This window comes from Gorilla gorilla, chromosome 21 (genome assembly GCF_029281585.2).
Source record: "Gorilla gorilla gorilla isolate KB3781 chromosome 21, NHGRI_mGorGor1-v2.1_pri, whole genome shotgun sequence".
Lineage (NCBI taxonomy): Eukaryota > Metazoa > Chordata > Mammalia > Primates > Hominidae > Gorilla > Gorilla gorilla.
This window is the reverse complement of record NC_073245.2, coordinates 57703309-57725099: the sequence shown is the minus strand read 5'-3', so window position 1 is coordinate 57725099 and position 21791 is coordinate 57703309. Positions and strand designations below refer to the sequence as shown.

Sequence of the window (21791 nt, the reverse complement as noted above, 5' to 3'; positions counted from 1 at the left end):
CATCACCCTGCCTGGGCCACTCTTTCAGAATGCAAACCTGTAGAAGGACAGGAGAAAGTGGAGCTAGTGGTAGTCACACACCGAGTTCCCAGCAACTCTTCCCAACCCATCACTGGATGCCTCTGTTTCTGCCTAAAAGGTTGGGGAATCCCGAGCATGGACAAAGATAGAAATCAGAAAGTGGGGAGCTGGAAAAATCTACACTGCCATCTCTGGCCAAGGGGCTATCATATGCACAAAGCATCCCCACTCCCACCAGGAGGCTCTATTAGTTTGTGCCCCTGGGAGTGAATGGAGATGCCCTGGGGCCTTGTCTGGTCCCTGGTCCCTGGTCCCACAAGAAGATGAGGAAGATAAGGCCTGATAGACACCAAGCCAGGCTGGCCAGATATTCCAGACAATGTCACTGAAACTTTCCAGATCTCTCATGTTCCACAGTGGGTAGAGAAGAAGGGAAGGACATGAAGGCTGTTCCTGGGGGGCCAGAGTCACTGACATTACTCCCTTATTCTCCTTCTCCCTCACCCCAAAGGGTAAGCATACACCCCAGGATTAAAGTAAGAAATCATTGTGTCAGAGGCCTTCCAACCAGAGTGACTCCATCTTGAATAGGGGCTGGATAAAATAAGGGTGAGACCTGCTTGGCTACATTCCCAGAGGGTTAGGCATTCTTAGTCACAGGATGAGATAGGAGGTTGGCACAAGATACAGGTCACAGACCCTGCTAATAAATCAGGATGTGGTAAAGAACCCAGCCGAAACCCACTGAAACCAAGATGGCAATGAAAGTGACCTCTGGTCATCCTCAATGCTCATTCTATGCTAATCATAATGCATTAGCATGCTAAAAGACACTCCTATCAGTGCCATGACAATTTACAAACACCGTGGCAACACTCAGAAGTTATCCTATATAGACTAAAAAGGGGAGGGATCCTCAGTTCTGGGAAATCTCTTCCCCTCTCCATGAAAACTCATGAATAATCCACCCCTGTTTTAGCATATAATCAAGAAATAACCACAAAAATCTTGAACCAGCAACCCTTGGGGCTGCTCTGCCCATGGAGTAGCCACTCTTTTTCCCTTTCCTTTACTTTCTTAATAAACTTGCTTTCTCACTTTATTCTATGGACTTGCTTTGATTTCTTTCTTGTGTGAGATCTGAGAACCCTCTCTTGGGGTCTGGATCCGGACTCCTTTCTGGTACCATCTTCCTGGCCACCATGAAGGGACTATACTGAAGAGACTTCTGACCCAAAGAAAAAGACTGCAGCACCAATTGGCCAACTCTGGATACGTGGTGGGGTACATTTTACCTGGGTAAAGGATGGGATTGGGTTAGAAGCCCAACTTAGGAGAGTTAGAGTCCCTCCTAAGACAAAGAGGCTTAAAGGCCCCTGTTAATAAAAAGCAACGACGCTTGACCAAACCTGGGTTAAAGGCTTAGAAAAATTAGAGTCCGTTCTAAGCCATAGGGGGTGGCTGGGCACGGTGGCTCATGCCTGTAATCCCAGCACTTTGGGAGGCCAAGGCGGGCGGATCACCTGAGATCAGGAGTTCGAGACCAGCCTGGCCAACATGGTAACCCCACCTCTACTAAAAATACAAAATTAGCCGGGTGTGGTGGTATGTGCCTGTAATCCCAGCTACTCGGGAGGCTGAGGCAGGAGAATTGCTTGAACCTGGGAGGCAGAGGTTGTAGTGAGCCGAGATCGCACCACTGCACTCCAGCCTGGGCGACAGAGTGAAACTCCATCTCAAACAAACAAACAAACAAACAAACAAAAATCCTGGCCGGCGGGGTGGCTCATGCCTATAATCCCAGCACCTTGGGAGGCCAAGGCGGTGGGTCAGGAGATCAAGACCATCCTGGCTAACACCGTGAAACCCCGTCTCTACTAAAAATACAAAAAATTAGCCGGGCGTGGTGGTGGGCGCCTGTAGTCCCAGCTACTGTGGAGGCTGAGGCAGGAGAATGGCGTGAACCCGAGAGGCGGAGGTTGCAGTGAGCCGAGATTGCGCCACTGCACTCCAGCCTGGGCGACAGAGCGAGACTCTGTCTCAAAAAAAAAAAAAAAAAAAAGTATTTACCTTACATACAGGTAATGCGTGTATAAACACATACGCAAATAACACCTCTGAGGCCCGCAGGTCACTGCCACCTCTAACGGCCCCATTGGACTGTGAATTCCAGTGGGCCCAGCCATTCTCCCTCAGCCATGACTGGATCTGCAGGTCCCAACACAAGCCTCTCATCCAGCAGGCGCTCAACAAACACTCAAGTAACCCATCAGGCCCAGTTTTTGGAGAAGCCTGGGACTCACCTTGAGGGAAAGGATGTCCTCTGCGCGGATGACGAGCTCGTCCCGCTCACGGAAGTTGCCCTCTCCGCCACTCTCGTCAGCCTTCTAGTCAGTCTCTCCACACACTGCCGCCGTCTCCTGCTTCTTGGCCAGGTGCAGAGGCCAGGTGTCCGGCAGCTCAGGGTCCTCGGGAGATGGGAGGGCGGGCTCCTCTGGAGGGGCAGCCGGTGGGGCAGCGGCTGGCGGGGGTGGCAGTGGAGGCGAGGGCATAGCTGGTGGAGGTGGCGGCGGCGGTGGCGGTGGTGAGCTGGACGTGGGGGCCACCAGCGGGGGTGGTGAGGGCAGGGCTGGCTGTGGCGGCGGAGCGGGTGGCAGAGGCTGAGGAGTCGGGGCTGGAGGTGGAGTGGGTGGAGATTTCTCCTCCAGCAGAGGGGGCTCTTTCTGTATTTTGTAAATTTTTCTTTCTGTATTTTTCTGTCATAAAAAGGGGTACCTTAGGATGAAACACAACTCCAGCCTGGGCAACAGAGCAAAAAACTCCATCTCAAAAAGAAGAAAGAGAGAAAGAGAAAAAAAGAAAGAAAAGAGAAAGACAGTGGTTAGAAAGAAAAGAAAGAGAAAGACAGTGGGTCAGAGGTCCCCCTCAGTAACATCCCTCTTGGTTAGAAATGGATTTGGCACTATGAAATGTTAACTGCTATTCTCTGGATTAATCTGCCTTGCACTGTTTGCTGATGGCTACAGGTGACTGGATTAGGCATGTACAGGATCTTGGAACATGGGGAACTTTTTTCTCCCCAGAGGGGGCAACTTGAGAGCTGATGGGACTGCTGGAAAAGATCCCTTTGTGACTGACAAGTACCTGCCTGAACTTTTGATTCAGTGTTGCTGCAATGGGTGGGTATTCCTCTGGTCTCCCTGAGCTCCCCGCTTCCCCACCCTGCCTCAGACCAGGTTTCTCTCTCTTACTCTCTCTTTCTCTCCTTTTCTTTTCCTATCGTTTCTGTTACTTGAGACTACCTGCTCTTCCATCTTGCCCAGAGACCACATGTTGAAATTCCAGGTCGGAGGTCACTCCACCCCACTTTGAATGGATTAAAGATGACAAGGCCCAACCGGGGGCAAGTTTGAGCCTTGCCAGTTAGATATTGGGTGCTAAGCAGAGCGGCTAATGTCTATGTTTTGTCACACGTATTTTGCTCTGGCTGGAATGGAAAATGTGAATTTGGTTACCCCATGCAACCCACTGGGCAGCATCTTACAAAATTGAGATTTTTTTTTTTTTTTTAATTTTGTGTTGCAGCTTGGCCCCCAGGGCTATGATGCAGCAAGTAGATTCGCTAGGGCCACTCAGGGAAAGGGAACCCAGAAACCTGGCATGCCAGCAAAAGGGTAAGAATTTCTTACCAGTCAGACTTCTGGCCTCTCTCTGTGCGCGCCGACTGTAGGAATGGTAAAAATCACTGCCTCCTCTGCAAAGTTTCAATTAGTGAAACAAAAGCCTTCATGTGGCTAGTCTTAAGCTGTAGCAAATCTGGTGTAATTTGTGCTATGAATTTGTCTTTCTGTATTTTTCTGTCATAAAGAGAGGTACCTTAGGATAGAATATGGGCTTAGGACCCCGTAAGCTTGCTGTTCAAGCCAGTCCGGCACACTGGTCAGTTACAAACTTTGCGGCAGGTCCCTGAAACAAACAAAAAACTGAGTGAAGTTTTCCTCTTGTCTTATGCCCTTGGAAGCTTGACCTTGTAACCGCATGGTGGTATACCTTCTTAGTCTCCAGCATCCAGAGGACAGGAATTTTGAGGTTCACGTCATAGCCCTAAAAATTGTCTTGAGCAGTTAAAAGCCTTTGCAAGCTCAAAATTGGCTGCCTCTAGGGTCCTTCTAAGAAAAGAAATGGAAACTGCCCAATGCTGAAGCTTAGTAGCTAAGGATTTGTCTTTTCACAATGGCAGCCCACATTCAGGGTTCAATTCCCAGCTCAGGGAATTAGTCCTTTCTGGTTTGATATCTACGTGAGCTTTGCCATTTGTTGATTCTCTGCCCCTCCTTGAACAACATCTGGCTTTCCTTTTTGAATTTTCCCTTCTCTAAGCTGCCTTTGTAGATTCTAAATCTTGTAAAAACTGCTTACCACCTGTTTGAAAATACTTCGTACACCTGTGGTTAAGTCATAACCTTAGTTAAGGCTTATTGGTTTCACCTGGGAGATTACCTTTGGTAAAGTTTAAAGGCCATAAATATTGGCTGTTTGTCCCGGCTAGAGTCTGGTAATAAGAGATTTTGTTAAAAGTTAGCTTAATTAAAAGCAGATATCCAAGCTATACGTATATTTAAAAGGTCTTTATGTTTTTTTCTCTTCTTGGATCTTATTCTTCTGAAGAAAAAAGTATTTTTTTTACAAGGGGAAAACAAGGGGAAAAAAAGGTATTTTTTTTTTCACAGTCGACTGAATTGTTTCTCTGTTTTGCCTTCTTGCCACTCTTGATGCACATGTGAGAGGACCTAAGATAATTTCTAATAGCCTTGGACTCCTTGAGAAAAACAGAGGAGGTGCCACAGACCCCGTTTTAGGGAAAACATCTGTTTTCCTCATTAAACCCCAGGGATTGGAAGCAGATAGATCTCTCTCAAAAGCTAAGGCTCTGTTCTGTTTTGCATTGCGTTATCTGACATTTTTTACTTTTTAGAGTATCAGAAATTACTTCACATTATGAGTGAGCTTTGGTGTGTAATAACTAGGTAGCAAATATACTTTTGGGCATGGCCAGTGGCAGTTATGGCGGGATACTTGGCTCTCTGCACGTTTGGATCAGAGAGGCGTGCTCTCAGCCACCTGGAAGGTATGGAAACGTCCCCATCCCCCACCCCACCACTGAGATAAGGTTTCCATGGGGGATAGGCTGATCACAGAATGGGCTGATTGACTCTGGGTTGTCTTGCAATGAAACTCACAGTAAGATCATTCATTGTCTTGTTCTGTAGTATTTCTTTTTTGGGAATTCAGGATCCGGTATAAAAATAGGACCCTGAATTTTGGGGGATCTGTTTTGCTTTTCATCTGTATCTGCTTATTAAGCCCTAGAAACGGCATGTTTTCCTAACCCTGTTCCTCAAAGGACCCCACCCTGAAGCCAGTAATCCAATTAAGAAACTTAAAAACTGCCAAATGAAAAATCCTAACAACTACTGGATCTTCTGCTGTCTGTATATTTATATGTGTTGTGTGTGTGACATTTATATATGAAGGAGCTCTGATCAATTGGCTTAAAAATAAGCGCTTAAGTATTTTGTCAGGAAAATAAAAACTAATGCCTTTTAGTTCACGTGACTTTAGTAAGCTTTGGAAGACAAGGACAGTTTAAAAAATTATTGGTAAAATAAAGACATTTGGTCTACATTAGGTCAGATAATTAGGTTTGCTAAACGCTTTAAGATCATGAACTGCTTCTTTGACTTTTGAAAAGTCAAAGAAGAGCTATTCTTTGAGCTATTAGATTCTAGGTAAGGCCTGTGGACATGTGGAGTTAGGGATGCCCCCTCGCTATGATGGAAGGATACCTTATCTGCATTTTTGTCTCGTATCTTAGACTCCACACCTGCTACAAAATTAAAAATCACTCACTTATCAGGTTTTTCAGCAACAACAAAAGTTGCTAAGAGTTAACAGTGTAACATGCAATTGAGACTACTACAGAAACGTTTTACATGCAAGATGTGTCAGGAAAGTGAAATGTGTTTTTGGTAAAAGATTATAAGAAGGCATGGAAATGTGGGAGTTTTTTGGCTACACTAGTTTAGAGGGTTAAAGGTTTTAACTAAGATAGCATAAAGCTGAAGGTTTGAGCAAGTTGTGATAGGTTTGTGAAACATTAATCTGGTAAAAGAAATTCTATATGTGAACATATTGGCTAAAGCTAAAGTGACATTATTCGGTTTTTCTGTAAATTGAACATTGGAATCAAAGCACAAAAGGGTTTCCTTGGAGCACTGATCTGCTCTTTAACAAAAATTTGTAAAGGGTCATAAGATTTATAAGAATCTTACCTTAGGGACAAACATTAAAATTGAAGAGATTTGTCTAAGGTTCTATGAAGAATTGGGTTTGATATTAATAGTACACTAATGCAAAGGTGAAATTTGGCTTTCTCTTGAACAAGATTTTCCATGAATAAAGTTTTTTGCCTTTTTAAAATTTTTGAGTTATTTTGGCTAGATGACTTATGGTGGCCTATGATTCTCTTCTATAATATCAAGTGTTTTAAACCTTTGATAGTAACAAACTTTCCAAAACCAAATTATAAATTATGTCTTTTTCTGACCTAATTAATCTTATAGCTATTAGGTCCCCTAAAGTCCAAAAATGACATATTTGGCTTATTTGGTATAAAAATCATACAGGAAGCATTGTCAAATATGAAATGGTGTTTGGCTTTCTTTGGGCTGTATTTGTATAAATATGTTATTAGTATATGTTCCAAAATTACTGGAAAGTCCTGTAATTCTGATATGGCTTAGTGTATGTAATTAATAATTATAATTGTTGTGTAAAATTGTATGCCACAGAAGTAACCAAAATTGTCAAATGTGGCTTTAGTAGTGGCTGTCCTAAGACTTTGTGTCACCCACAATTATTGTCTTGTTTTGATTCTCTTCAAAAGGTGGTTTATAATCAGCTATAGGACTTTGACAGGTGCTCTTGAATGCAGGTTTCTGATAACTTTGGAGATTGTGACATTAGAATCGAGGAAAAAACTTTCAGGACTCTCATGGAGAGCTGAAATGTTTATGAATATCAAGTAGAACAGGTGTTAACTGCATAGACTGAACTAATAGAAGACTAAAATAACCCTTCTATGACTTTTTACTTAAAACGTTGCTGATCTTTGTTTTTCAGAGCCAAGAAAACTTTTATTTGTAACTTTAAAAAATAAAAATAAAAATAAGATGGAGTCTCTCTCTGTTGCCCAGGTTGGAGTGCAGTCATGTGATCTGAGCTCATTCCACCTCCGCCTTCCGGGTTCAAGCAGTTCTCCTGCCTCAGCCTCCCAAGTAGCTGGGATTACAGGTGCATGCCACCATGCCTGGCTAATTTTTGTATTTTTAGTAGAGATGGGGTTTGGCCATGTTGGCCAGGCTGGTCTCAAACTCCTGATCTCAGGTGAGCCACCTGCCTCGGCCTCCCAAAGTGCTGGGATTACAGGCGTGAGCCACTGCACCCGGCCCAGTGATCATTTTACAGAGACAGTTTAACCACTACCTGACCATCACCTTATCGTCACCTGACATTCCTGGGCATGTGAGGGGGGAGCCCTCTCCTGTCCTGCTCATGTCTAACTACCTACTCTAACAGATGGAAAGAGATGATAGAGATAGGGAGTGGGGAGAGAAGTAGAAGGGGACACTATGGAGAGAGAGGAAAGTACATAGAGAGAGGGGCATTAAGAGAGGGAGTATGGAGAGAGGGGAGGATGGAGAGGAAGGAACAGAGGAGAGAGAAAGAGAATAGAGTGAGGCATAGAGGGGGAATAGAAAGGAAAAGAGGAAGAAATAGAGAAGGGAGCGAGAAAGAGAATAGAGTGAGGCATAGAGGGGGAATAGAAAGGAAAAGAGGAAGAAATAGAGAAGGGAGAGAGAAAGAGAATAGAGTGAGGCATAGAGGGGGAATAGAAAGGAAAAGAGGAAGAAATAGAGAAGGGAGAGAGAAAGGATTGAGAGCTGGGGATACATATCTGAAAAGAAACCCAAGAAACTGAGAACATTTTTTGTCTTTATAGAAAACAACTTGGTGGCTGGGGTGGAAGGTGGAGACAGGGGGTAAAGGGTGAAAGACACTTTTCATTGTATATCTTTTTTAAATCTTTTGAGTTTGGATGCATATGACTATGTTACTTATATAAAATAAAACTTTGACTTAAAGTATCAACAAGAGAGGATCCTGGATTGCCATCTTTCTGTGTGGCCACTGGCAAGTAACCTCATGGAGTCCAGGTCTATGACAGGGGTATGTTGTTAACTACTCTGGGGATTGTTTTGAGGACCCAGAGGATCTCATAAGCAAACCTCCCAGCACCGTGTCTGGCACCTGGTGCATGCCGCTGCTTATCAGCAGCCCCAGCAATGAATCTGAGTGACTTTGGAAGCATCCCACCACCTGTCTGAGCCTCGTTTTTCTCATCCATCCCCCTGGAGGAATAATGACCAGATTCATAGGGTTGATGCAAGGATCCACCAGGAGAATGCTAACACCTACCAGATGATCCTTCTCTGGACTTCATGCCTGGATGATCTGGTCACACCCTTAACACTTGCCCACCCACCTCAACCCAAGTCAGGGGAGACAGAGACAGAACGTGCTGAAAGTGGTTACTTTATTGGTTGGGAAAGGGAGAAGCTGTGGTCAGCCCAAGAGGGAATACAGAGTCCCGAAAAAGGAGAGGGCTGGTGGGCTGGAACCAGATGCAGGGCCAGGCAGAAACTTTCTCTCCTCACTGCTCAGCCTGGTGGTGGCTGGAGCTGGAGGAAGAAAATTATAACAATACCATCAACAATATCCATTAGACTAGGCAGGAGTACCTGCAGCTTAAATCCTAGACCAGCTCCTTGACCCCACCCCATCCCACACACCCACGCAGCAAAGCCTCACCTTCTGGGAGCTCTGCTTGCATTTTCTACAGGTTCTAGACATACTCTTCTCCTTCAGACCATCCCTAGCAGGCACCTGGGTATACTGTGGTCAGACCATCCCTAGCAGGCACCTGGGTATACTGTGGTCCCAGATGTCCACTGTGGCCTTCCTGAGGGGCCATGGCCATTTCTCTCCCCAAGAATCCCTCTACTACTATTAGGAAGTTCTGCCATGTCTTCTTCCTTAAGTTAAAATGGGATTATCTGATCAATTAGATCTTATTTAGCTACATTTTATAAGCGAGATAACTGTGACTCAGGGAGGTGAGAAGGCTAGGTAAGTGTCAAAGCTAACATTTGAACTGGGGTCTTCTTGACTGCAAAGCCTATCCATGCAGTTGGCATCTGAGAGCCCTGGCTCCAGGGAGACTATAGCTTAGTTTAGAGAAACCATAGTTCCCTCTTGGGCACCAAGAGCACATCCCCTCTCTAGATTTCAGTTGCTCATCTCTGCACTATTGGATTCTATCAGTTATCTTCAGGTTACTTTGCTGAGAAATTGTTAAAAGTAGCACATGACAACCACGAGATTTCAACCCAAGGGTACCACCAAGCTGTTTTTTGTTTGTTTGTTTGTTTTTAATTTGAGACGGAGTTTCGCTCTTGTTGTCCAGGCTGGAGTGCAATGGCGTGATCTCAGCTCACCACAACCTCTGTCTCCCAGGTTCAAGCAATTCTCCTGCCTCAGCCTCCTGAGTAGCGGGTGGGTGGCACCCGCCACCACACCCATTAAATTTTTTTTTTTTTTTTGGTATTTTTAGTAGAGACAGGGTTTCTCCATGTTGGTCAGGCTGGTAATGAACTCCCGACCTCAGGTGATCCGCACACCTCAGCCTCCCAAAGTGCTGGGATTATAGGCATGAGCCACCACACCCAGCCAAGCTCTTGCTTATTCTGTTCCCTCTGCCTGAGACAGCCTCCCCACTGCAGCTCATCAGACTACCCACGTTTCACTCTTCTTTTAGAACAGGCTGAGGGTCACCCCACTGGTATACCTTTCCCAACTGTCCCTGCAACTAACCTCCCTTCACCTCCGCCTGGGTGACGTTTTCTCCTGTTTCCCACAACACCTGGCCATCAATGCACTTTCTCTTTCCCGTTCACTTACCTCAGAAATTGGGAGTGACACAGGACACCTTCCCACAGCCATTGCGGCAGCATTTCATCTGGCCAGGACACTGGCTGTCCACCTGGCACTGGTCCCGACAGAGGCCGAGCTGGGGAAAGTTAATGTTCACCTGGGGGCAGGAACCCTCCTTATCTGGGTAGAAAAAGGAGTAAGGGTAAGTGGGCAGAGGGTAAGTACCTGCAGCATGGCCCCCCCACTGCCCCTCACTGGGCTGCCCCTCACAGCAGAGCTGCCTGCCTGAGTCCATCTTGGGCACCTGAGCTGCTCTCAGGAGGCCCAGGAAGATCACCTGCAAATCCCTCCTCCTGCTCCCAAATGGAATCACAGGACCTCAGCTTGAGTCCCAAGTGGGCCTTCGTGGCCTAGGGCCAGAAATCTCCCAGAGCCTCCATGTCTTTAGGTGCCAGTGGAACAGTGCTAATTACAACATAGGGTTGTTGTGAAAGCAGTGGAAACAAACATATATTATTTCTTCCTGAAATATCAAACTACTCTGTAGTTATGAGAAATTATAACAGTGAACACTTAATTAGCTCTTATTACATGCCAGGTATCAAGCCCCTAACATATATTAACTCTTCTAATTCTCACAATAATCCTAAAAGAAGGGGAGGGATCTGTTAATATTTCCTTGTGTTATAAGTGAGGAAACTGAGGCACTGAGAAGTTAAGTAATTTGCCTAAGGTCACACAGAATTGAGGCAGAATTTGAACCCCAAGAAATCCAGCTGCAGAGTCTATGTGTTAACTGCTGCTGCCATGGTTAAGCACTATGCTGCCACTTAAAGTGTAAAGTACAGTACACATGTGAGGGGTTACACACTTATAATCTTCACTCATACCCACAGACCGAATCCCAGTTGCAGTCTCTCAGCACCATGACCCTCCAAATACACTCATTCATCCATGCAGAGAGAAACCACACGTCCTTCCACTAACACACACACACACACAATCACACTCCACTTCCCAGGTTAGATAGAGGGGAGCCAGGCCCAGCCAAATCCATTCATCAACTGAGGTACATCATGGTTGCTTCCAACTTTCGGCAATTATAAATAAAGCTGCTATAAATATGTGCAGGTTTTTGTGTGTAAAACACAGGCACAGAACTGGGTGATTAGCTGTAGAGGACAAGGAAAGTGGCTGACAGATCACCGGGTGCAGTGGCTCGCGCCTGTAATCCCACACTTTGGGAGGCTGAGGCGGGTGGGATCATCAGAGGTCAGGACTCGAGAACCCCCTCTCTACTAAAAATACAAAAAAGTTAACTGGGCGTGGTGGCATGCACCGGTAATCCCAGCTACTTGGAAGGCTGAGGCGGGAGAATCGCTTGCACCTGGGAGACGGAGGTTGTAGTGAGCTGAGATCATGCCACTGCACTCCAGCCTGGGCAACGGAGCGAGACTCCGTCTCAAAAAAAAAAAAAGATTTAGGTTCAGCTTTCAAGATGGCCGAATAGTAACAGCTCCAGTCTGCAGCTCCCAGTGAATCAATGCAGAAGGCAGGTGATTTCTGCATTTTCAAATGAGGTACGTGGCTCATCTCATTGGGACTGGTTAGACAGTGGGTGCAGCCCATGGGGGGCGAGCAGAAGTAGGGTAGGGCATCACCTCACCTGGGAAGCACAAGAGGTCAGGGAACTCCCTCCCCTAGCCAAGGGAAGCCATGAGGGACTGTGCCGTGAGGAACAGTGCACTCTGGAGCAGATACTACACTTTTCCCACGGTCTTCACAACCCACAGACCAAGAGATTCCTTCGGGTGCCTACACCACCAGGGCCCTGGGTTTCAAGCACAAAACTAGGTGGCCATTTGGGCAGACACTGAGCTAGCTGCAGGATTTTTTTTTTTCATACCCCAGTGGTGCCTGGAATGCCAGTGAGACAGAACCATTCACGCCCCTGGAAAGGGGGCTGAAGCCAGGGAGACAAGTGGTCTAGCTCAGCGGATCCCACCCCCATGGAGCCCAGCAAGCTAACATCCACTGGCTTGAAATTCTCGCTGCCAGCACAGCAGTCTGAAGTTGACCTGGAACTCTCAAGCTTGGTAGGGGGAGGGGCATCCACCATTACTGAGGCTTGAGTAGGCGGTTTTCCCCTCACAGAGTAAACAAAGCCACCAGGAAGTTCAAACTGGGCAGAGCCCAACGCAGCTCGGCAAAGCCGCTGTAGCCAGACTGCCTCTCCAGATTCCTCCTCTCTGGGCAGGGCATCTCTGAAAAAAAAGGCAGCAGCCCTAGTCAGGGGCTTATAGGTAAAACTCCCATCTCCCTGGGACAGAGCACCTGGGGGAAGGGGCAGCTGTGGATGTGGCTTCAGCCTGCCTGCCGGTTCTGAAGAGAGCAGCAGATCTCCCAGCACAGCATTCGAGCTCTGCTAAGGGTCAGACTGCCTCCTCAAGTGAGTCCCTGACTTCCGTGTTTCCTGACTGGGAGACACCTTCCAGCAGGGGCTGACAGACACCTCATACAGGAGAGCTCTGGCTGGCATCTGGCGGGTGCCCCTCTGGGACAAAGCTTCTAGAGGAAGGAACAGGCAGCAATCTTTGCTGTTCTGCAGCCTCTGCTGGTGATAGCCAGGCAAACAGGGTCTGGAGTGGACCTCCAGCAAACTCCAACAGACCTGCAGCCAAGGGGCCTGATTGTTAGAAGGGAAACTAACAGAAAGGAATAGCATCAACATCAACAAAAAGGACGGCCACTCAGAAGGCCCATCCAAAGATCATCAGCATCAAAGACCAAAGGTAGATAAATCCACGAAGATGGGGAGAAACCAGCAAAAAAAGGCTGAAAATTCCAAAAACCAGAACACCTCTTCTCCTCCAAAGGATCACAATTCCTTGCCAGCAAGGGAACAAAACTGGACAGAGAATGAGTTTGACAAATTGACAGAAGTAGGCTTCAGAAGGTGGGTAATAACAAACTCCTCCAAGCTAAAGGAGCATGTTCTAATCCCAATGCAAGAAAGCTAAGAACCTTGAAAAAAGGTTACAGGAATTGCTAACTAGATTAACCAGTTTAGAGAAGAACATAAATGACCTGATGGAGCTGAAAAACACAGCACGAGAACTTCATGAAGCCTATACAAGTATCAGTAGCCGAATTGATCAAGCAGAAGAAGGATATCAGAGATTGAAGATCAACTTAATGAAATAAAGAATGAAGACGAGATTAGAGAAAAAATAATGAAAAGGAATGAATGAACAAAGCCTCCAAGAAATATGGGACTATGTGAAAAGACCAAACCTATGTTTGATTGATGTACCTGAAAGTGATGGGGAGAATGGAACCAAGTTGGAAAACACTGTTCAGGATATTATACAGGAGAACTTCCCCAACCTAGCAAGAAAGCCCAACATTCAAATTCAGGAAATACAGAGAACAGCTCAAAGATACTCCTTGAGAAGAATAACCCCAAGACACATAATCATCAGATTCACCAAGGTTGAAATGAAGAAAAAAATGTTAAGGGCACCCAGAGAGAAAGGTTGGGTTACCCACTATGGGAGGCCCTTCAGACTAACAGCAGATCTCTCTGCAGAAACCCTGCAAACCAGAAGACAGTGGGGGCCAATATTCAATATTCTTAAAGAATTTTCAACCCAGAATTTCATATCCAGCCAAAGTAAGCTTCATACATGAAGGAGAAATAAAATCCTTTATAGACAAACAAATGCTGAGGGATTTTTCTCATCAACAGGCCTGCCTTACAAGGTCTCCTGAAAGGAGCACTAAACATAGAAAGGAACAACTGGAATCAGCAACTGCAAAAACATACCAAATTGTAAAGACCATCGACACTATGAAGAAACTGCATTAACTAATAGACAAAATAACCAGCTAGCATCATAATGACAGGATCAAACTCACACATAACAATATTAACCTTAAATGTAAACAGGCTAAATGCCCCAATTAAAAGACAAAGACTGGCAAATTGGATAAAGAGTCAAGACCCATTGGTGTGCTGTATTCAGGAGACCCATCTCAAGTGCAAAGACACATAGGCTCAAAATAAAGGGATGGAGGAATATTTACCAAGCAAGTGGAAAGCAAAAAAAAATCAGGGGTTGCAATTCTATTCTCTGATAAAACAGACTTTAAACCAACAAAGATCAAAAGAGACAAAGAAGGGCATTACACAATGGTAAAGGGATCAATGCAACAAGAAGAGCTAATTATGCTAAATATATATGCACCTAATACAGGAGCACCCTGATTCATAAAGCAAGTTCTTAGAGACCTACAAAGAGACTTAGACTCCGACATAATAATAGTGGGAAACTTTAACCCCCACTGTCAATATTAGACAGATCAATGAGACGGAAAATTAACAAAGATATCCAAGACTTGAACTCAGCTCTGGACCAAGCAGACCTAATAGACATCTACAGAACTCTCCACCCCAAATCAACAGAATATACATTCTCCTCAGCACCACATCACACTTATTCTAAAACTGACCACATAATTGGAAGTAAAACACTACTTAGCAAATGCAAAAGAACGGAAATCCCAACAGTCTCTCAGACCACAGTGCCATCAAATTAGAACTCAGGATTAAGAAACTCACTCAAAACCGCATAACCTTACATGGAAACTGAACAACCTGCCCCTGAATGACTACTAGGTAAATAACAAAATCAAGGCAGAAATAAATAGGTTCTTTGAAACCAATGAGAACAAAGATATAACATACCAGAATCTCTGAGACACAGCTAAAGCAGTGCTTAGAAGGAAATTTATAGCACTAAATGCCCACAAGGGAAAGCAGGAAAGATCCAAAATTGACACCCTAACATCACAATTAAAAGAACTAGAGAAGCAAGAACAAACAAATTCAAAAGCTAGCAGAAGACAAGAAATAACTAAGATCAGAGAGAACTAAAGGAGATAGAGACATGAAAAACCCTTCAAAAAAAAAGCAATGAATTCACGAGCTGGGTTTTTGAAAAACATCAACAAAATAGTCTGACTGCTAGCCGGACTAATAAAGAAAAGAAAAGAATCAAATAGACACGATAAAAAATGACAAAGGGGATATCACCACTGATCCCACAGAAATACAATCTACCATCAGAGAATACTATAAACACCTCTACGCAAATAAACTAGAAAACCTAGAAGAAATGGATAAATTCCTGGACACATACACCCTCCCAAGTCTAAACCAGGAAGAAGTCGAATCCCTGAATCGACCAATAACAAGTTCCAAAATTGAGGCAGTAATTAATAGCCTACCAACCAAAAAAAGTCTGGGAACAGACGGATTCACAGCCGAATTCTACCAGAGGTACAAAGAGGAGTTGCTGGTACCATTCCTTCTGAAACTATTCCAAACAATAGAAAAAGAGAGACTCCTCCCTAATTCATTTTATGAGGCCAGCATCATCCTGATACTAAAACCTGGCAGAGACACAACAACAAAAAAATTTCAGGTTAATATCCCTGATGAACATCAATGCGAAAATCCGTAATAAAATACTGGCAAACCAAATCCAGCAGCACATCAAAAAGCTTATCCACCATGATCAAGTTGGCTTCGTCCCTGGGATGCAAGGCTGGTTCAACATACACAAATCAATAAACGTAATCCATCACATAAGCAAAATCAATGACAAAAACCACATGATTATCTCAATAGATGCAGAAAAGGCCTTTGATAAAATTCAACACCCTTCATGCTAAAACACTCAATAAACTAGGTATTGATGGAAGGTATCTCAAAGTAATAAGAGCTATTTATGACAAACCCACAGCCAATATCATACTGAATGGGCAAAAGCTGGAAGCATTCCCTTTGAAAACTGGCCCAAGACAAGCATGCTCTCTCTCACCACCCCTATTCAACACAGCATTAGAAATTCTGGCCAGGGCAATCAGTCAAGAGAAAGAAAAAAAGGGTATTCAATTAGGAAAAGAGGAAGTCAAATTGTCCCTGTTTGCAGATGAAATGATTGTATATTTAGAACACCCCATTATCTCAGCCCAAAATCTCCTTAAGCTGATAAGAAACTTCAGTAAAGTCTCAGGACACAAATCAATGTACAAAAATCACAAGTATTCCTATACACCAATAATAGCCAAATCATGAGTGAATTCCCATTCACAATTGCTACAAAGAGAATAAAATACCTAGGAATACAACTTACAAGGGAGGTGAAGGACCTCTTCAAGGAGAACTACAAACCACTGCTCAACGAAATAAGAGAGGATACAAACAAATGGAAAAACAATCCATGCTCATGGATAAGAAGAATCAATATCGTGAAAATGGCTATACTGCCCAAAGTAATTTATAGATTCAATGCTATCCCCATCAAGCTACCACTGACTTTCTTCACAGAATTAGAAAAAACGACTTTAAATTTCATATGGAACCAAATAAAAGCCCACATAGCCAAGACAATCCTAAGCAAAAAGAACAAAGCTGGAGGCATCACGCTAACTGACTTCAAGCTATACTACAAGGCTACAGTAACCAAAACAGCACGGTACTGGTACCAAAACAGATATATAGACCAATAGAACAGAACAGAGGCCTCAGAAATAACACTACACATCTACAGCCATCTGATCTTTGACAAACATGACAAAAACAAGCAATGGGGAAAGGATTCCCTATTTAATAAATGGTGTTGGGAAAACTGGCTAGCCATATGCAGAAAACTGAAACTGGACCCCTTTCCTTACACCTTATGCAAAAATTATTTCAAGATGGATTAAAGACTTAAATGTAAGACCTAAAACCATAAAAACCCTAGAAGAAAACCTAGGCAATACCATTCAGGACATAGGCATGGGCAAAGACTTCATGACTGAAACAGCAAAAGCAATGGCAACAAAAGCCAAAATTGACAAATGGGATCCAATTAAACTACAGAGCTTCTGCACAGCAAAAGAAACTATCATCAGAGTGAACAGGCAGCCTACAGAATGGGAGAAAATTTTTGCACTCTATCCATCTGACAAAGGGCTAATATACAGAATCTACAAGGAACTCAAACAAATTTACAAGAAAAAACCCCCACCAAAACGTGGGCGAAGGATATGAACAGATGCTTCTCAAAAGAAGACATTTATGCAGCCAACAAACATGAAAAATGCTCATCATCACTGGTCATTAGAGAAATGCAAATCAAAACCACAATGAGATAACATCTCACACCAGTTAGAATGGAGATCCTTAAAAAGTCAGGAAACAACAGATGCTGGAGAGGATGTGGAGAAATAGGAATACTTTTACACTGTTCGTGGGAGTGTAAATTAGTTCAACCATTGTGGAAGAGAGTGTGGCCATTCCTCAAGGATCTAGAACAAGAAATACCATTTGACCCAGCAATCCCTTTACTGGGTATATACCCAAAGGATTATAAATCATTCTACAATAAAGACACGTGCACACATAGGTTTATTGCAGCACTGTTCACAATAGCAAAGACTTGGAACCAACCCAAATGCCCATCAGTGATGGACTGGATAAAGGAAATGTGGCACATCTACACCATGGAATACTATGCAGCCATAACAAATGATGAGTTAATGTCCTTTGCAGAGACATGGATGAAGCTGGAAACCATCATTCTCAGCAAACTAACACAAGAACAGAAAACCAAATACCGCATGTTCTCACTCATAAGTAGGAGTTGAACAATGAGAACACATGGACACAGGGAGGGGAACATCACACACCAGGGCCTGTCAGGGGGTTGGGAATTAGGGGAGGCATAGCATTAGGAGAAACACCTAATGTAGATGACGGGTTGATGGGTGAAGCAAACCACCATGGCACATGTATACCTATGTAACAAACCTGCACGTTCTGCACGTGTACCCCAGAACTTAAAGCATAATACAAAAAAAAAAATGTTGTTAAGTTGCCAACAGTCTTGACTTCCTAATACAAAGAAATTCATTCTCTTGAAAGGAGTAGGAACCTCTAATATTGGGCTGCCCTGGAAATAAATAGGGAACCATTTATGATCAAAACAAGCCACTGTGTATGGAGTATCTTCTCACTAATAGACACTTTAGATGCATTATTTCATTTAGTCCTCATGCCAATCCTATAGAGTTTGGAATTATTCCCATTTTAGAGCAGAGGCTCAGAGAGGTAAAGCAACATGCTCAGGATCACACAACTAGAAAATGGCAGAACTAGGATTCAAACCTCCAGGCTCCCTCCCTGGCTCAGGAGGCCATCTGACCTTGTCCCTCTTCCTACCTCAGTCTGTCCATCTGAGATAAGGGAACAAATTCTTCATCCATCAAACAGCAAAGACTCCCTCCTTTGCTCCTCCACCTCTCTCATCTGCCTGCTGCCTGCTTTCTCTCCAAATCTTCGTCTCTCCTTCTGGTCCTCCTCTCCCTGGCCCAGAGGAGGGGACTCATGACCTTGAAGCTGTCCTTGGTGGGCTGCCAGTCCCCCTCCACTTACCACCTCCCTGCTGATCGGTGTCTTGGGTCACTGTATTACAAAACCTTCCCAGCCTGTGCTGGCATCTTCAAGGAAATAACAGAGAGGAAAAGTCACAGGGGCTGTATTCTGGATAAAGAACATCATTACAGTACCTTGGTTCTCTCCAGGTCCTATCCCTGCCTCTAATCCTCAGCATTTTCCTCTGGAGAACGAAAAGCTGAGATTCCATGCTGTTTAAGCCACCCCCTGTTCTGATAGCCTGGTGGAGACTGCAGCTCCAGCAAGCACCTTTGAGAGAGTCCCCAGCTCGCGCTCACTCAATCCTTAGAGTGGAAGAGATTGACTGAAAGACGACGAAGGGCGATACAGTGTCCAGGGAGGATTCCTCACTTTCTTCGAATCACTCAGCCAGTTGGCCTGAAAGGCAAAAGCTGAACCCTCACTACGACTCCAGCAGCCATGGGATGGCGGTGTGACCTTGGGCAAGAACATTTTTTTCTCACCGATGCTCCCTTACACATCTTTAAGATGAGCGGGGCATTTTCCTAAATCTGTAAAGTTCCTTTCCGCCTGGACAGAGGAATTGGGGAAAATCTTGCCAGGCCAGGCTCTCCCAGTCTTTCCCCAGGGCTGGGGGAGGCCCCCAGGGAGGGACTCCGAGAGGAGAGGTGAGCGCCCCAGGCTCCGGGCTTTCCCGCAGGGCAGGCTTCGGCCGGTTCGAGAAGGAAACTGCGGCCCCGGGTCCCCAGGCCGCGGGAACAATGTCCCGGCTGTGCGTGCCCGGAAGCCCGTCATGCACCAGAGACTCGAATCCAGCTAGGGGTGGGGACCCCCCCTTGGCTGCGTTTCAACGACGCCTTTGTCTACCCCGGGGCCGTGCGAGGGAGAGCACTAACGGATCTGGTTTCATCCGCCTTGACTTTCCCGGGGGTCCCCGGGTCCGGGGGCGCCCCTGTTCCCGGAACCCGGGCCCTCCCGCCTCCTCGCAGCCCAGCGCGGCCCCGCCCCGTTCCCGCTCGGCCGCCGTGGGGTTACCATTGGGCAGAGAGCAGAAGGTGGCACAGCCCGCGCTGCAGCACTTGAGGTTGTCGGCGCATTCGCTGTCCGAGACGCACTCTTGCGTGCAGTTCTGGTCAGCCTGGAGCTCGGGGCACACGCCAGTCTTCTCTGCTCCTGTGCCTGGGAGGGGAGGCCCGGGACAGTCGAGGGTGGGGCGTAGCGCCAGCCCCAGAGGATGCCCACCTCCTGCTCCAAACCTTAACCCCAAGGAATTCTCAGTCTCTGGCCCTAGGAGTCCCCTTACAGCCCCCAGGGACTCCTTCTTCCAGACCAGGAGTCCCTGACCTCTGGGAGTACGAGAGCTCCCTAACCCTTGGCGTCGGGGCCCTCAGATCTCAGCCCTAGGGGACCCCGCACAGCTGAGTGTCTAGGAGCTTCCGAGGTCGAGAAAGAGCAGCCCCCACCCCCAGCCCACTGCAGCCACGGAGTGTCCGCGTTCAGCACAGAATCCTCCCAAATTTCAGCCATCAGTGGTCTCTCCACCTCCAGCACATTGGACCCCACACCCTAGGCTCCAAGGGTCCCCGCCACTTCCGCCCCAGGAATTCCCACTTCCCCAGCCTCCAGAGGCTACGCCTCCGCCTGGCTCCATCCTGGCGCTCGTGGCTCGGCCCCTCTAGGCGCCGGGCCTCTCCCCGCCCCACTCACCTGAGACTAGGGTAAAGCCGAACAGCAGCAGGCTGAGGAGGAGGGCGGCGGCTAGCGGGCCTAGGCGACAGGCAGGCATGGTGCTATGCCCGGGCGGGGTGCAGGTGTGAGCCGATGCTCAGGTGCGGGGATTTAACCGCGCGCGCGGGAGGGGGCGTGGGGTAGGGGTGGAGCCGAGCGGGGAAGGGGAGGGTGGAGGGCTTTGCGGGCACCGCGGGCGGGCTGCCACATGAGGTCATTTCACAATCCCCCAGGATCAGGTATCACTCTTGGCCCCGGTGGGAACCAGGAACTTAAGCAGCTTCCAGGACGGGACCAGCTACGGCCGGACCCTTGTCCACGCCTCCCTCCTGACCTTCCTCCTGGGGCCTGAGGGCCAAGGCTCAGGGCTCCTGGGTTTCTATTCCAAGACTCCGAAGTTTCTCCAGAGTGTCCCCAGTGGGCGGTTGAGGAGGATAAGGCAGGGCCCGCAGGGAGGCAGTAGAGCATGCGGGTTAAAGGGTTCGATTTGGGGTCAGCCAGATGAGAGGGCAGATCCCTCTTGATGGAGGGCTAGGGTAGTGATACAGAGCACATAGTAGGGGCTACAGAAATAGCACTTACTATTAATAAACAAACCCTCCTCCTCAGAAACAGGCCCAGGAAGGTGAAGCACCTAGCAGTCTCAAGCCGTTTGGGTGTGTGTTTCTGTCTCCCTCTCTTTGTCCTACCGGCCCCTGATCAGGGCTGACTGTGCCATGCTCTGTGCTCCTTGTCTCAAGGAATTGTTGCCGGTCCTCTGACCGGGGAGTTACTGTTATCAGCTGTATATGACAAAGGAACTGAGTGTTTAGGGATTTAGGACTGCACCTCCACCACAAGGTCCCCTGCAAAGCTGTACAAATAAGGTTTTGAACCCAGGTCTCTCCCTCCAGGCCCTTGTTTTTTCCATTCCATCATAAATATTCACTGGGTGCCTACTGTGTGACATATGCAGGGCAAGACGCTTGGTGAAGAGAAAGTCGTCAGAAGGGGCCCTCCAGCACTGGTCTTGAAGGGGTGACAGGGTCTGGGGTCTGACTCCCACCTCCACCACTTCCCACCTCCACCACTTCCCACCTGAGGGCCCTGGAATGAATCCTTTCCTGGATCTGAGCTGCCACGTCATCAGTGAAAATGACACCTATATGGGACTTCAGTGAGAACACAAATGCAATGTTCCTGCCACGGAACAACGATGTACTCACTGGGAGCATTGAGAGTAGATCCACACTGATTGACACAGGGACTCCAGGCCTGACCCATGATAGGTACTGGATACATGGCCATGAGTGCTCCACAAATAAGTGTCTCCTGTGACGAAGGAGACCAATAAGTATAAATCAAGCTTTAGAATCCAGGGGGTTAAGTGCCAAAACAGAGTTACCCAGGGAGTTAGCTAAGAAGTGCCTTCAAACATCTTTCCTGCTCCAATGATCTGAGGTTCTAGAAGCCCCAGGAGGTCTTTGCTGCTGGAGGCTAGAGGGGCCCTGGGGCAGTGAACACTGGGATGATAGTGACAGGT

At 46.4% G+C, this 21791-nt stretch overlaps 1 protein-coding gene and 1 long non-coding RNA gene across 3 annotated transcripts in view; both read right to left on the bottom strand.

Annotated features, from left to right (window-relative positions):
* LOC129529137 (uncharacterized) overlaps positions 1–2840 on the bottom strand; it is a 52998-nt gene extending 50158 nt beyond the window's left edge. Inside the window, exon 1 of the long non-coding RNA XR_008674567.2 lies at positions 2325–2840. This is a non-coding gene — a long non-coding RNA (uncharacterized lncRNA). The remainder of the gene's footprint in view (positions 1–2324) is intronic.
* Positions 2841–8660: 5820 nt separating this feature from the next.
* WFDC2 (WAP four-disulfide core domain 2) lies at positions 8661–20657 on the bottom strand. Of its 2 annotated transcripts, none has more exons than XM_004062254.4 (4): positions 20249–20657; positions 19577–19720; positions 10102–10254; positions 8661–8822 (listed from the first exon to the last, which is right to left on the bottom strand). In XM_004062254.4, the coding sequence occupies exons 1-3, from the start codon at positions 20325–20327 to the stop codon at positions 10103–10105; spliced, it is 375 nt and encodes a 124-aa protein (XP_004062302.1). In that variant the 5' UTR covers positions 20328–20657; the 3' UTR covers positions 8661–8822; position 10102. The 2 variants fall into 2 exon arrangements, with proteins under 2 accessions (XP_004062302.1, XP_018873126.1); XM_019017581.3 differs by lacking the exon at positions 8661–8822 and adding an exon at positions 18560–18624 and having other exon boundaries at positions 10176–10254; positions 20249–20608.
* Between the last annotated feature and the right edge of the window lie 1134 nt (positions 20658–21791).

Bases quoted from the DNA above. Each gene is read 5' to 3' on its own strand.
- WFDC2 (XM_004062254.4), bottom strand. From the start codon at position 20,327: ATGCCTGCCTGTCGCCTAGGCCCGCTAGCCGCCGCCCTCCTCCTCAGC. The intron at 19,721-20,248 runs GTGAGTGGGGCG...CTCCCCTCCCAG, and splicing joins CGGCTTTACCCTAGTCTCAG to GCACAGGAGCAGAGAAGACT. The intron at 10,255-19,576 runs GTAACCCCACGG...TTTTCTACCCAG, and splicing joins CTTCTGCTCTCTGCCCAATG to ATAAGGAGGGTTCCTGCCCC.